Source organism: Rhinatrema bivittatum, chromosome 6 (genome assembly GCF_901001135.1).
Source record: "Rhinatrema bivittatum chromosome 6, aRhiBiv1.1, whole genome shotgun sequence".
Lineage (NCBI taxonomy): Eukaryota > Metazoa > Chordata > Amphibia > Gymnophiona > Rhinatrematidae > Rhinatrema > Rhinatrema bivittatum.
In genome coordinates, this window is record NC_042620.1 from 261012780 (window position 1) to 261025104 (window position 12325).

Here is a 12325-nt window from a genome sequence, read left to right on the forward strand (position 1 = left end):
TTGAACCACTCCTCCGCCTTCCTGGATCCTCTCCCTTCTACCCTCCCACTTGACCTCCAGCCACTGATATAACAATCCATTTACAGTTTGTGAAGCCCCTTTCCCACTGGTGGGACTTTTATGAGTTGTTGCCCTCTTGCCTCTCCCGTCCAGGCCCCTTCCTGTGTCCTTTCCCTTCTGTTACCCCCATGGCCCATTTCCTGGATTCTCTCTTTCCTTCCCCACTCCCATGGCTCCTTCCCAGGTCCTTCTCCCTCCTACCCTCATGTGGCTGGTCCTGGCTTAGTAGAGTCTTCAAGTGATGGAGATGAGGACAAGAAAAAGGATAATCAGCGTGGGGGTGGGGTGGGGGAGCTGGCATGCATTTACAGGCCCTGATCCCTTGCCCCACTTAGGCTTCGTGTTATCAAGGAACCTATGTGAGGACTGAGGTTGTTGCAGGGCCTGTGAGCGCTTGCTGACTCGCAGGCCTTGCACTGATTTTTTTTTTTTTTTTCTCTTATTGCTGCTGCCAGAAGGCTTCCACCAGGATCATGCTTCGTTCAGCTGTGGCTGGTAGTGGCAGCCTGGTAGAGCACCTTATGGTTGGGGGTCCTGTGCAGTTTCCCTGGCTGCCCACCCCACCCCAGTTGCTGGCCCTGGTCAAGTCCTGCACATCCCACTGTCCCACTTACACAAGCACAGAATCTGAGAACTGCTGCAGCAAGATACAAAGACAGATTATACAGTACGCATTCAGCTTAGACTACACTTGGCTGCCACCTGTGAACTGGAATTAACATTTAGAAGCAAAGCTGAATTCATAAGATAGGACGATTGATATAAATAATGTGGAAGAATAATCACTGTAGTAGATACATAACAGAAACTGTAGGGAGAGAGATACAGGATACAAGTTAGTACTGAATGGGCCAATTGGCCTTTTTCTGGCATCATTAACCCTGCTGCTATGTTAGAAAGAGACAGTGTAGATAGATAGAAAACTGTATACATACAGTATGGGAGCCCCTTACCATAGGACCCCTCTACCATCCTGACTGCACTGCAGGTTTCTCTAGAAGAGGCACACAGAACATCCCACATCTTGCTCTAATTACTGTTAAAACAGCGCATCCCAGTGCAACAGCACCTGCCACCGCTGAGGCTGGGGGGCCCCGGCGCTTCCTGCTCCCGCCAGCCTGACACACACTGGAAGCAGCAGGCACAGCCTTCGGAGCGAGCGCTTTCTAATTACTGCAGCAAACGCCTCCCTCCTTCACTGCCAGCGCTCTGCTCTCACTCCCTTCCTCACAACGGCACACTTTATATTTCAGCCACCTCTCCCTGTCTCTGCAGTGCTGCCTATCTGCAATGTCTTGTCTGTCTCCTCGCAGCGCCTTCTCCGTCGCTCGTCTCCTGTAAAAGCGGCAGACTGCCTGCGACCGAGGGCTCGTCCTCCTGGCAACGCTAGTCCCCCTTATCCTACCCGCAGAGCACCCACAGAGACGTTTGGTACTTGCCATCACCGAGTACACGAATCCCACGATGTTCACGGGCCACATAGGGCAAAAACAGGACAGGATGGCCAGCAGCAGGTAGTCCTTGGGCTTCTCTGGCACGTGGCCCTCTGCTGTGGCTGTGGACGGCTGCCGGCACAGGCTGGGCCTGGGGGAATTGTGAGTGACTGGGGGCAGGTGCCCTAGGGATCCTGCCAGGCTGGGAGACCGAGGCCCCCCGTTGGCGGTGGCGTGGCCCTTCGGGGAGGTGGGCTTCGTGATGGGGGTCGCTGGAAGGCTGTCAGTAGAGCCAGACTTAGGGAGGATGGGGTCGCCATTCTGCTGCTGCTGCTGCTGCTTTGGCTCTTCTTCAACGGTGATTGTAGTTGTGGTGGCTGTTCCAGGTGGTCCTTCAGTCTCGGGGGCCGCCAGGGGGGAAGGACCCTGATCCTGTACCTCCTCCTCAAACTCCACTCCTGCATTGATCGCCATGGCACCCACAAGGTAGAGGAAGGCAGCTCACAGGGCAACGGGAAAGAGAGGAACGGCAGGGATGAAGGGAGAAGGATCCAACTGTGAGTCCTGAAACTGAGAGCAGAGGAACAAAAAAAAAATGAATAACCAGTTGTAAGGGGGAGAAAATAAGCTGCATCCGTGAGGAGATGAATTCTATATGGAGATGAATCCCTTGGATCAGAGAGTGTAATTTTTGTTTTGACCTGACAGTTTCCTAATGGTCCTTTGGGCTTTCAGTTCAATTTGAATGGGCTACTGTTGGGCCATGAGTCTTCATTTGCAACTATCTGGAGTAGGGCTGCCAACTTTTCCATGGAGCAGGACCGGACACGTGGGGTTGGGGGCGGCAGTCCCCCCCCCCCCCCCTTCAAATCGAGGATTGATTTTTTTTTTTTTTCTTAGGCAGATTCTGCCTTCCTGTCTTTGAGGCTTGGGTTCGACTCTCCTTTTCCTCTGCGACTCCCAGGAGGACAGTGGGAAGCACCAACAAGTGCGGCACAGCTGTGGGAGAGGAGGAGGAGGAGGAGAGTCAAACCGAGCCCCGAAAACAGGCAGGTGCCAGGCTGCCACCGCTGATTGGCCCTTGGCCTCGCCTGACCGGATTTTACAGAGTCCGGATACCCTTGTAACCGGACACTGCGCAACAGGCTGCACAACCGGGCTGACCGGTCAAAAGCCGGGCAGCTGGTCACCCTAACCTGGAGTATTTTATCCTATTTTATAATCTCCGCCCAGTTCGCCATTTCAGTGATAGCCATTGACCAGAAGCCAGAAATTGCAGCTCCCTCCATGCTGGAAGCCAGGACACATGTGCCCTGAGTCTGGCCACAGTACCTGAGACCCCCGCCGGGTGCTGTGAGTGCTATCCCCATAGTATCCCCGGCCCTGGCTAACTCGGGGAGCGGAGGCAAGGCCTGGGAATGGAACCCCTGCTTTCTTTCACGGCAGCACAAACGACTGCCATTGAGCCACCAGGCTGCTCCCCAGAGATTTTTTCTACCAGGAGATGAATCCTTTATTCTATAGATGGTTCTAGTTATCTTGAGATAAACCTTATAGGGAGATGAATTCTTTATCCCAGGTGACTGTCTTCTTTATAGGCTTTGGTACCTTGCATTGAAACAGCGTAAGAATTATCATTATGTTGAGCAATAGAAGGCATCACAATCTATAAAGGCTCCAGTTTTCCGCAGGACCTGTAAGGCTACCAGAGACTGCTAAATCTTTTGGACATGAGTCCTTTATTTCAGATTCTTCTATCAAGAAGAAGCCTTAATTCCCAGGTCTATATATAAAGGAAGTGATCCTTTAGTTACAGAAGAAAGCTACATTTTTGTTTGGCTGAGGGGATAAAAAAACCCTTCTTCTTGTGCTAGTAAGCAGCAAGGGGGAAAGTTACATCTGAAGGCGTGTTATTCCGTTTCTCCGACCCACGTACTGTACTGTCCAGTACGTACTGTACTGTCCAGGCACACACACACAGTATGTACACACACACTATGGCACGCCGCCCATAGGCAGTCATACAACAGGCACATGCATGGGTACTGTGTCTAGCAGCCTCTCGAAATGATAAATAGTAGTAGTAGTAGTAATACACTATGCATAGAAATTCAGCCCCAGTTTGCACGCACAGCTCTGCTCTCACGTCGACTCTGCCAAGAAGTAACCAACTGCAAAGCCTGCAGGGGCTGCTACTGCCTCCAAAACTCCTCTTTTAACGCCCCTCTCTCTCTCCCTACCGCTCAGGGGACTTTGGAGCAATTTTTTTTTGTTTTTGCACTAGGGGTGTGCAGGACCTTCTGACCCGCCTAGAAAAGGAAGCCTGCGCCCCCTAAGTTCCAGCAGCTATTCTCCCTCCCTCCGAGTCCGACCCTGAGGATTTCTCGCCTTTCCAATGCAATAGTGCAGTTCTAGCAGCCGTATTTGTTTGGGGAGAAAACGGACATGTTAGGTTTGGGATATCTTTTAAAGAACCCAGCAAAGCAATGCACCAGGCGCTGAAATTCACCCCTGCGGGAGGGGGTGGCGGGTGCAGTCTGCTCTGAGGATGGAGCAGTGGCAATGGGCAGAAGGGAAAGAAAAAAAAAAGGCAAAGAAAAGGAGCTTTGCACAAGGCTATCTGAGACCTCAAAATCTGAAAACAAAGAATAAGGGGGAGGGGACCAGAGTATCTCTCGTTAAGGTGGGGGGAGATAGCACAGCACCGCTTCTGTAAAAGACCCTGAGCGAGAATTTTTTGGGGAGGAGGAACCCTTCAATAACCCTCCTCTCCCCCCTCCCCCCCCCACCCAAACTCACTGTAGTACTCCCCCCCCAGCAAAAAAAAAAAAAAGGGCAGGATGGATGCAGAGAAGGGAAAGAGCCATCCTTTAGGAGACGCCTTATTTTAGACACCCCCTCCCCCACAAACGTCCCGTCGAGGTGACCAATGTTATGACTTATCCTAAATTCGCATAAATGGGAGTGCAGCAAATGCCCCCCTCGCTGCTACTCTCTTCCCCTCCCTAGTGCACTTGACTCCCTCCTCCCTCCCTGCTGTGCCAATTTCCTCCCTCATCTCCCCTAGAAGAATTGTATTCCAAAGATTTTCATGCACTTACCTCTTTCAGTTCTGCCTTTTTTTCAGGGGGGAGGGGGGGTAGAGTGGGGGGGAAGGTGACAGGTCCAGAAATGCTCACTCCTGAATAGATGGGAATAAACCCCACCTTTTCCCTTTCTCCAGCAATCCTGCACTCCCTTCCCTTTTATGCAAGACAACCACCAAATATACCCCCTGCTCAAAAGAAAAGGATGATAAACTAGATAAGAACTGAAGCAGCGGCAGCTCCAGACCTTGTAAGGATGCCTTGCAATTATGTGTAGCTATCTCCGTCTGCCTTTCCTCCCTCTCCAACCCACCCAGAGCGAGGGACCACCTCCGTCCCCCCTCCCTCCCCACAGCCCAGGGAATCTCTCCCAGTGTCACATGGAGATATAGCTGCTGCAGACTGGCCAGGCTAGCATCAGTCAACAGCACTCTGGCAGGAGTAAAGAAAGGGGGAGGAGAAGCACCCCCTGCTATTCCAGTGCTGAGACCCCAAACAGCATCTCTGCCAGCACACCTCAACCCTGCTGCCCCCTCTACCACTCCAATACTCTGAGACCCTCGGGCGCAACTTTTTCCCAATGGCACTTCGATCCTGCCCTACAGCACACTCTCTTATTCCAGAAGTGAGACCCTCACCTACATCGCTCTCTAGCACTCCCAGTACTGAGATCCACACAGACAGAGCTCTGCCCACACACCCAAATCCTGTGCTGCAGCACCAAGAGAGAAACATAAGGGTTATCGTGTTTGCCACGGAGCGCTCACTCAGTGAAGGCTGAAGGATTCCTTCTCCATTCAGACAAATCTACCATCCCAGCCAGGCCTCCCCCTCCCAGTGGTACATAATGTAAATAGATTTCTCCCTATCCCTGTCTCATTCATTATTTAACACTAGCCAAGCTACTGGCTGCAGAGGCAAAAAAAAATGGATATTAACCCTGGAGATCCTGCAGCACTACTCTAGTCTGCTCTGAGAGTGGCAGTGTTGAGTATGATAGCCATATCGGGAATTACACGAGAACGTAAGAAATGCCATGCTGGGTCAGACCAAGGTCCATCGAGTCCACATCCTGTCTCTGGCAGTAGCCAGTCTGGGTCACAAGTACCTGTCAGATTCCAAACAGTAGATCAATGGCTTCCTGTAGTCTACCTAGCTAATGGTTTATTGACTTTTCCTGCAGCAACTTGTCCAAATCCCTTTTAAACGCCACCTTAACTCTAGTCACCACATCCTCCAGCAACAGATTCCACAGCTTGGAGGAGAGACAACTGAGAGGGGCCATAACAGAGGTTTATAAAATCATGAGTGGGATGGAACAGGCAAATAGGGAATAGATATTTATCCTTTTCAATGTAAGAACATAAGCAATGCCATACCAGGTCAGACCAAAGGTCCAGCAAACCCAGCATGCGGTCTTTGACGGTGGTCAATCCAGGTCACAAGTACCTGGTAGGATCCCCAGAGAATAAATCCAGTCCTCCTTGCTCATGACCAGGGACAGTGTACATGACTAATGATGGCTTATGGACTTTTCCTCCAGGAACAAGTTTAAAACCCTTTTTAAACCCAGCTACCCTAACTGCTTGCACCACATCTTCTGTCGAGCCACAGATTCCACAGCTCGACTGGTTGCCGAGTGAAAAAGATGCTATCCACGATCTGTTTTGAATCTGCTGGCTGTAGTAGTATTTGAAAGGGTAAATAACCATCATTTATTCACAGGGCCGCTGCTAACATGTTTGATATCCTGTGCGAAAGTGCTGTGCTGTCCCCTCCCCCACTCCGGTTCTGTTTTTGTTTTGTTTTTTTTCTTTTTAAACACAAAATGTTTGCTGTCTTCCCCCATAACCAACACCTTATAGAAACTGTCAGTCTCACGCTCTGTCCTAGACCCTCTGTCGCTGCTGAAAAAAAGCCCTACTCCCTCCGAAAAGCCAAACTGTCAAAATTGACACACTCCCATGAACCTATTTTACCTCATCTACAGGTCCGAAATTTCTATATTGTGCAGGAATGATCCCCAGGTGCTCCTGCCCCATGTACCTGTACATTAAGTTGGTATCGGCTGGGCCCTGTAGCTGGCACCACTTTGTTGGACAAAAAAACATGCACTGATGTGGTGCCTCCCAGAAAACCCTGCAAAAAATGGCACTTGTTACCTATATAGTATTAGGCTTTTTGTAATGCGTTTTAGACAACCTTGAGTAAACTGTGTTGTGTCTGTGGACCCTTAGGCCGAGGAGAAATTGGGGCTAGCTGCAGGGAGGAGCCCTGCAGGTTCTCAACGCCAGCAGGCGAACGCAGTAGGGTTGCCAACTGGCTCCAGATTTTCAGGACAGGTTGATCTGGTCCTAATTTAATCCCATTGCATGCAGGGACTTGTAGTTCTGACTTCCCTGTGGATGCTCCTTAGAAAAGCAAAACTACAAGTCCCTGCATGCGATGGGGTAAAACCAGGACTGGATCAGCCTCTCCCAAAAATTCTGGAGCCATTTGGCAACCCTAGGACCCAGGCGAGGCAGAGAACAGTCAGGACCTAACGTTGAGCCTTTGAATGCCGGGGCCAGCAGGACTTAGGTGGGGTCTCTTTCTGCTGCTGAAAGATGGGAAGGTACGAAGCCAACTAGGGTTGTAGGCTGGCGGCAAGCAAGCATATCCGAACTCTAGGCAGGGGTCAGAGGCAGGCGGCTGTCAGGAGTATCCGAAGTCCAGGCAGGGGTCAAACCAGGTATCTGTCCAAAGGAGAGGGAGAGGAACAGTTGAGCTGGCAGGCAGTGGAGGATGGACCAGACTGAAGACAAGCTGGAAGAAGGCAGAAGACAAGCTGGATGAAGACTGAATGCTGGGAAGCAACACGCACCACTAAGGAGTAGCTGGATCTGTTGCTGAGGCAGTGAGGGGAAGACAGATAGGGCCCTTTATATAGGGCAGAGCCTGTGAGGTCATCAAGAGGCGCCGTGGGGCTTTTCCTGCCATAGGTAGCTGGTGGCATTGAGGAGCCACGAGATGGAGTCGGGGCTGGCAGTGTCCTGCTGTGAAGGCAGCTGGCGGCTTTCCGCCACGCTGAGGAGCCACAAGGCGGGCCTGGCCAGGGGAGGTGAGTGGGGCGGTTCACGGGAGCAGCCTGTGGACTGCCAAACGCAACAAACTGAATGACAGCGATATCGTAAAATTCCCATAACACAACAGTACTAACTGCAAGCACTCAAAAAGAAAAATCCCTATCAATGAAAAGATAAATATTACACCAGGCCCTAAAACCCTTCCTATTAGGAAAGCAGAACAAACCAGTCTGCTCTAAATTCCTACATAGAAACTACATGCTAGCAGAATACCTCACCTTGCTTACACATGACGAGCATAGATTGACCTCTCCAAATATAAAATAGACCATAAAGTATAAATAAAATGTGTAGATAGAAACCGAACTGGAAAGTGCAACAAGCCAGATTCTGTATGCAATGAAGTAATGGAAAAACATCATGAAACATCATCAGTCCTCATAAATCATCAAACAATAAAATCAAGAAATATAAATTGATCATAATAAACCATACTAATAAAAAAAGAATATTGCCAAACAGAATAACACCTAACAATTAAGAACTCATATAAAAAAAAGTTTTAAAATCTTCCAAACCGTAATAAAATATTTCAAAATAGCAGACACATCAAACACCCAATAATTAAAACAAGAAGGGAAAAATCCCCCATTTCGCAAACCTGCAAACGTTTGATTTTCAGTCATCCTGAGCTTGTAGTGGATTGGTGGGGAAGGCATACATTTTTTTTCACACACACCCATCTCCTCAGGCAGGCTTCCATTCACACACACATACACAACACCCATCCCTGCTAGGCTCCCATTCATTTACACACACATCCACTCCCATCCCAGGCAGGCAGGCAGGCTTCCATTCACACACACACCCACACCCACATCCCTCCCTCCCCAAATAGACTCCCATTCATTCATTCATTCATTCATTCACACACACACACACACACACACATACACATACACACCCATCCCCCCCAGGCAGGCTCCCATTCACACATACACATCCACCCCACCCCCCCAAGAAGGCTCCCATTCCCACAAACACACCTATCTCCCCACCAGACAGGCTTCCATTCACACACACACTCATCCCCCCCCCCCCCCCCAGGCAAGCTCCTGTCCACACACACATTCATCCCCCCCAAGCTCCCATTCCCACATACAAGCAATCTCTATGCAGGCAGGGTCCACAGGTCTCTTATTCCTTTTCTGCTGCTGCTGCTGCCACCCATGCCTTACTTCTTGGGAGAGGATAAGATTGCTTGTCCTGCTGGTGAAGTCCTTCCTGCAGCTCCTCCTCATGTGAAAGCTGGTTCTACAGTACTCAGCCCTTGTGATATTAGAACTTCCCGTATGCTCATCTCGCGATGTACGAGATGAGCATATGGGAAGTGCTAGCTCTGCGAGGGTTTACCGCAGAGCCAGCCGGCTGGCACACAAGGAGGAGCCACAAAATGAGGACCCTCTTCTTCAGCCGGCGGGCAGATCTCTCTCTTCTTCTGCCACCGGTGGAATGGAGTCCACCGGCGGCAGCAAGGGTCTCTGTCTTCTTCCGCCACCAATGGTTGCATGGGTTTTTTGCTGCTCTTGGTGGGCTCTGTCTGCCGCCCTCCGCAGTGTGGCCCATCTGTGCAATTGCCCGGTTTGCACACCCAGTAGTGCTGGGCCTGTTTATTCAGACCACGCCACTTGTGATTTTATGAGCTTCTATCATGTCCCCCTCTCAGCTGTCTCTTTTCCAAACTGAAGAGCCTTAACCTATATAGTCTCTTATCACAGGCGAGCTATTCCATCCCCTTTATCATTTTTCTTGCCGTCCTCTCTATCTTTTTTAGTTTCACTATGTCTTTTTTTTTTCTTTTTTTGAATGGAGCAACCAGAACTGCACACAGTCCTCAAGGGATGGTTACACCACGGATCAATACAGAGGCAATTATGATATTTTCCATTTTATGGTCTAGTCCTTTTCAGTTTGCTTTTTGTTGACCACCTCTGACCACTGGACTGAAGATTTCATGTATTAACCACAAGGACTTCAAGGTCCTTTTCCTGGATGCTGACTCCTAATGCAGTACCCAGCACTGGGTACCTGTTCTTGGGATGACTTTTCCTTATGTACATCACTCTGTACTTTCCACATTAAATTTCACTTGCCGTTCGGATGCTCAGTCTCGGAGTACTGTAAGGTCCTTCTTCAGTTCCTCACAATCTACTGCTGTTTTAACAACTTTGAATCGTTTTTGAGTGCGTCATCTGCAAATCATTCACTGTTCCCTTTTTTCAGATAATTTATGAATATGTTAAACAGCACAGTTCCCGGTACCAGATGCTTGCGGAACTTCACTAATGGCCTTTTTCTATTTTGAAAACCATTTGGTGCTAGCCTCTGTTTCCTGCCTTTTAACCAGTTACAGTCCACAATAGGACCCTGCCTCCTATCTCATGACATTTTAATTTCCTGAGGAATTTCTTAGGTCACGTGCCTTCTGAAATTCCACATGCACATTATCAACTGGCTCACCTTTATCTAATGTTTTACACCTTCAAAAAATACAAAACAAACCATTAAATTTGTAAGGCAAGACAGCACATTTGCTTACCTATAAACAGGGTTCTCCAAAGATAGCAGGATGAATCAGCCATAACGCGTAGGTGACATCATCTGATGGCGTTGACATGGAGCCAGCTCTCAGAGCTTAGTGAAGGCTTCATGAGCCCCTCAGTTTCACCCAGACCTTAAACCTTAGTGACCTGGTCGACGCGTCAGGGAGGCAGGCAGGTGTTAAGTATGGCCCATTCATCCTGCTGGCTACAAGAACCCTGTTTACAGGTAAGAAAATTTCCTTTCTCCATTGACATGCAGGAAAGAATCAACAATAACTCATGGGCAGTCCCAAGCTAAGGGTTGCAAAAGAACAAATACTACACTGACCTTACCCATGGGGATTGGACTGTTGTGTGAACCTGATGTGCAGAACTGCTTATGCAAAGTTACTATCCCTTCAGCACATGCTGTTTAAAAAGAAATAGTACACAAAGGTGTGAATTGATGACCAAATAGAAACTTTGCATACGTCTTCAATGGAACTGATCCTCAGAACTACTGCAATCCCCATGGCGCTCACTTGATGAGCCTTGATTGAGTCTGTAATCTGTAAATCAGACAACATATAAGAGTGCTCCTTACAGTCCGCTAGCCAAGTAGACAGAGTTCATTAGCCAAGCACCCTTCCCAATCTCTTGGAATCAAGGGACTCAAACTTGACGGCAAGGATGAGTCCTCTTTAGATAGTATGCCAGGGATCACTTGCAGTCTCATGAGTGGAGAGCCTGGTTTTCTTTAAGTGCATGTGATCTTGGAAAGGTTGGCAGCAACATTGCTCTCCACTTCAATGACAGGGGGAAAAGGGGAGCTGGATTCAGACAACAACCAAACAGGGCCCAGACCTTTACAGTCTGGAGAAATAAGCACGGGGGTAACCTACACGGAGCAACAATTACTACCCTTAACAGAAGGCAGGGGATTACTATCCTTAACTAATAAGCCTTGATGCCTTTGACGCAACCTCAACATCACTCTACACTTTATTGGTGGTGGGTTAGAAGAGGAATTGAGTTCAGACGACAACCAACACGGTTCCTGACTTTTATGGTCTGGGGTACTGATACGCAGATATAAGTGAAAAAACACAGCACTGCTTCTAAGGCCAAATCCATAATCAAAGTATATCAAGCAGCATTTTCTGAATTTTCAAGAAGGCTCATCACCCAGTAAAAATGTTGATAGCAGTAAATTGTTTATAGGTTATCATAAGGCTTGGGAATAACTACACAGAGCAGCAGTTGCTACCCTTAAGAGAATCATGGGGTAACCTGCATGGTGAGGCAGACACTACCATAAGAAGCTTGCTGGGCAGACTGGATAGACCATTTGGTCCTTTTCTGCCATCATTATGTTACTAAGTTACAATAGTTTGATTAATAGGAAATACAGATACCACTTTAAGAAGGAACTTGGGATGACTTTGCAGAACCACCCTGTTAAAAAATTGCAGGTATGGTGAATATGAAACCAGAGCCTGTAGTTCATAAGAACATAAGAATTGCCATACTGGGTCAGACCAAGGGTCAATCAAACTCAGTATCCTATTTCCAATAGTGGCAATCCAAGTCACAAGTTCCTGGCAAGTACCCAAACATTAAAAAGATCCCAAGCTACGACTGCCTGCAACAACCAGTGGCTCTATTGATTAATAGCAGTTTATGGACTTCTCCTTCAGGAACTTATCCAAACCTTTTTTAAACCTAGCAACACTAGCTGCCTTAACCACATCAACGGGCAATAAATGGCAGAGCTTAATTGTGCATTGAGTGAAAAAGAATTTTCTCTGATTTCTCCAGTGCAATTATATTTTTTTTGAGATGCGGCAACCAGTATTACATTACATCGCATACAGTATTCAAGGTGCGGTTTCACTGATACAGAGCCATTACTCTCTAAGCTGAAGTAACAGTACAAAAAATAACACTTTCCAGGGGAGAAACCTCAAGTTCATAGCTTGAACAGTTCAAAGGGAGGTTTTAAACACTGAGCCGGGTCCTCGCTGAAGTCCCAAAGCACTGGAGGTTTACTGAAAGAAGCTTGGAAGCCACAAACTTTTCAAGAATTTTGAGATTAAAGG

At 48.4% G+C, this 12325-nt stretch overlaps 1 protein-coding gene across 1 annotated transcript in view; it reads right to left on the reverse strand.

Moving 5' to 3' along the window:
- The window catches only part of PRRT2 (proline rich transmembrane protein 2), a 72223-nt gene extending 67394 nt beyond the window's left edge, over positions 1-4829 (reverse strand). Inside the window, exons 1-2 of the mRNA XM_029604940.1 lie at positions 4595-4829; positions 1500-2063 (exon numbers count right to left, since the gene is read on the reverse strand). Of these exons, the coding sequence (XP_029460800.1) occupies positions 1500-1967 (468 nt within the window). The 5' untranslated portion in view covers positions 1968-2063; positions 4595-4829. The remainder of the gene's footprint in view (positions 1-1499; positions 2064-4594) is intronic.
- Between the last annotated feature and the right edge of the window lie 7496 nt (positions 4830-12325).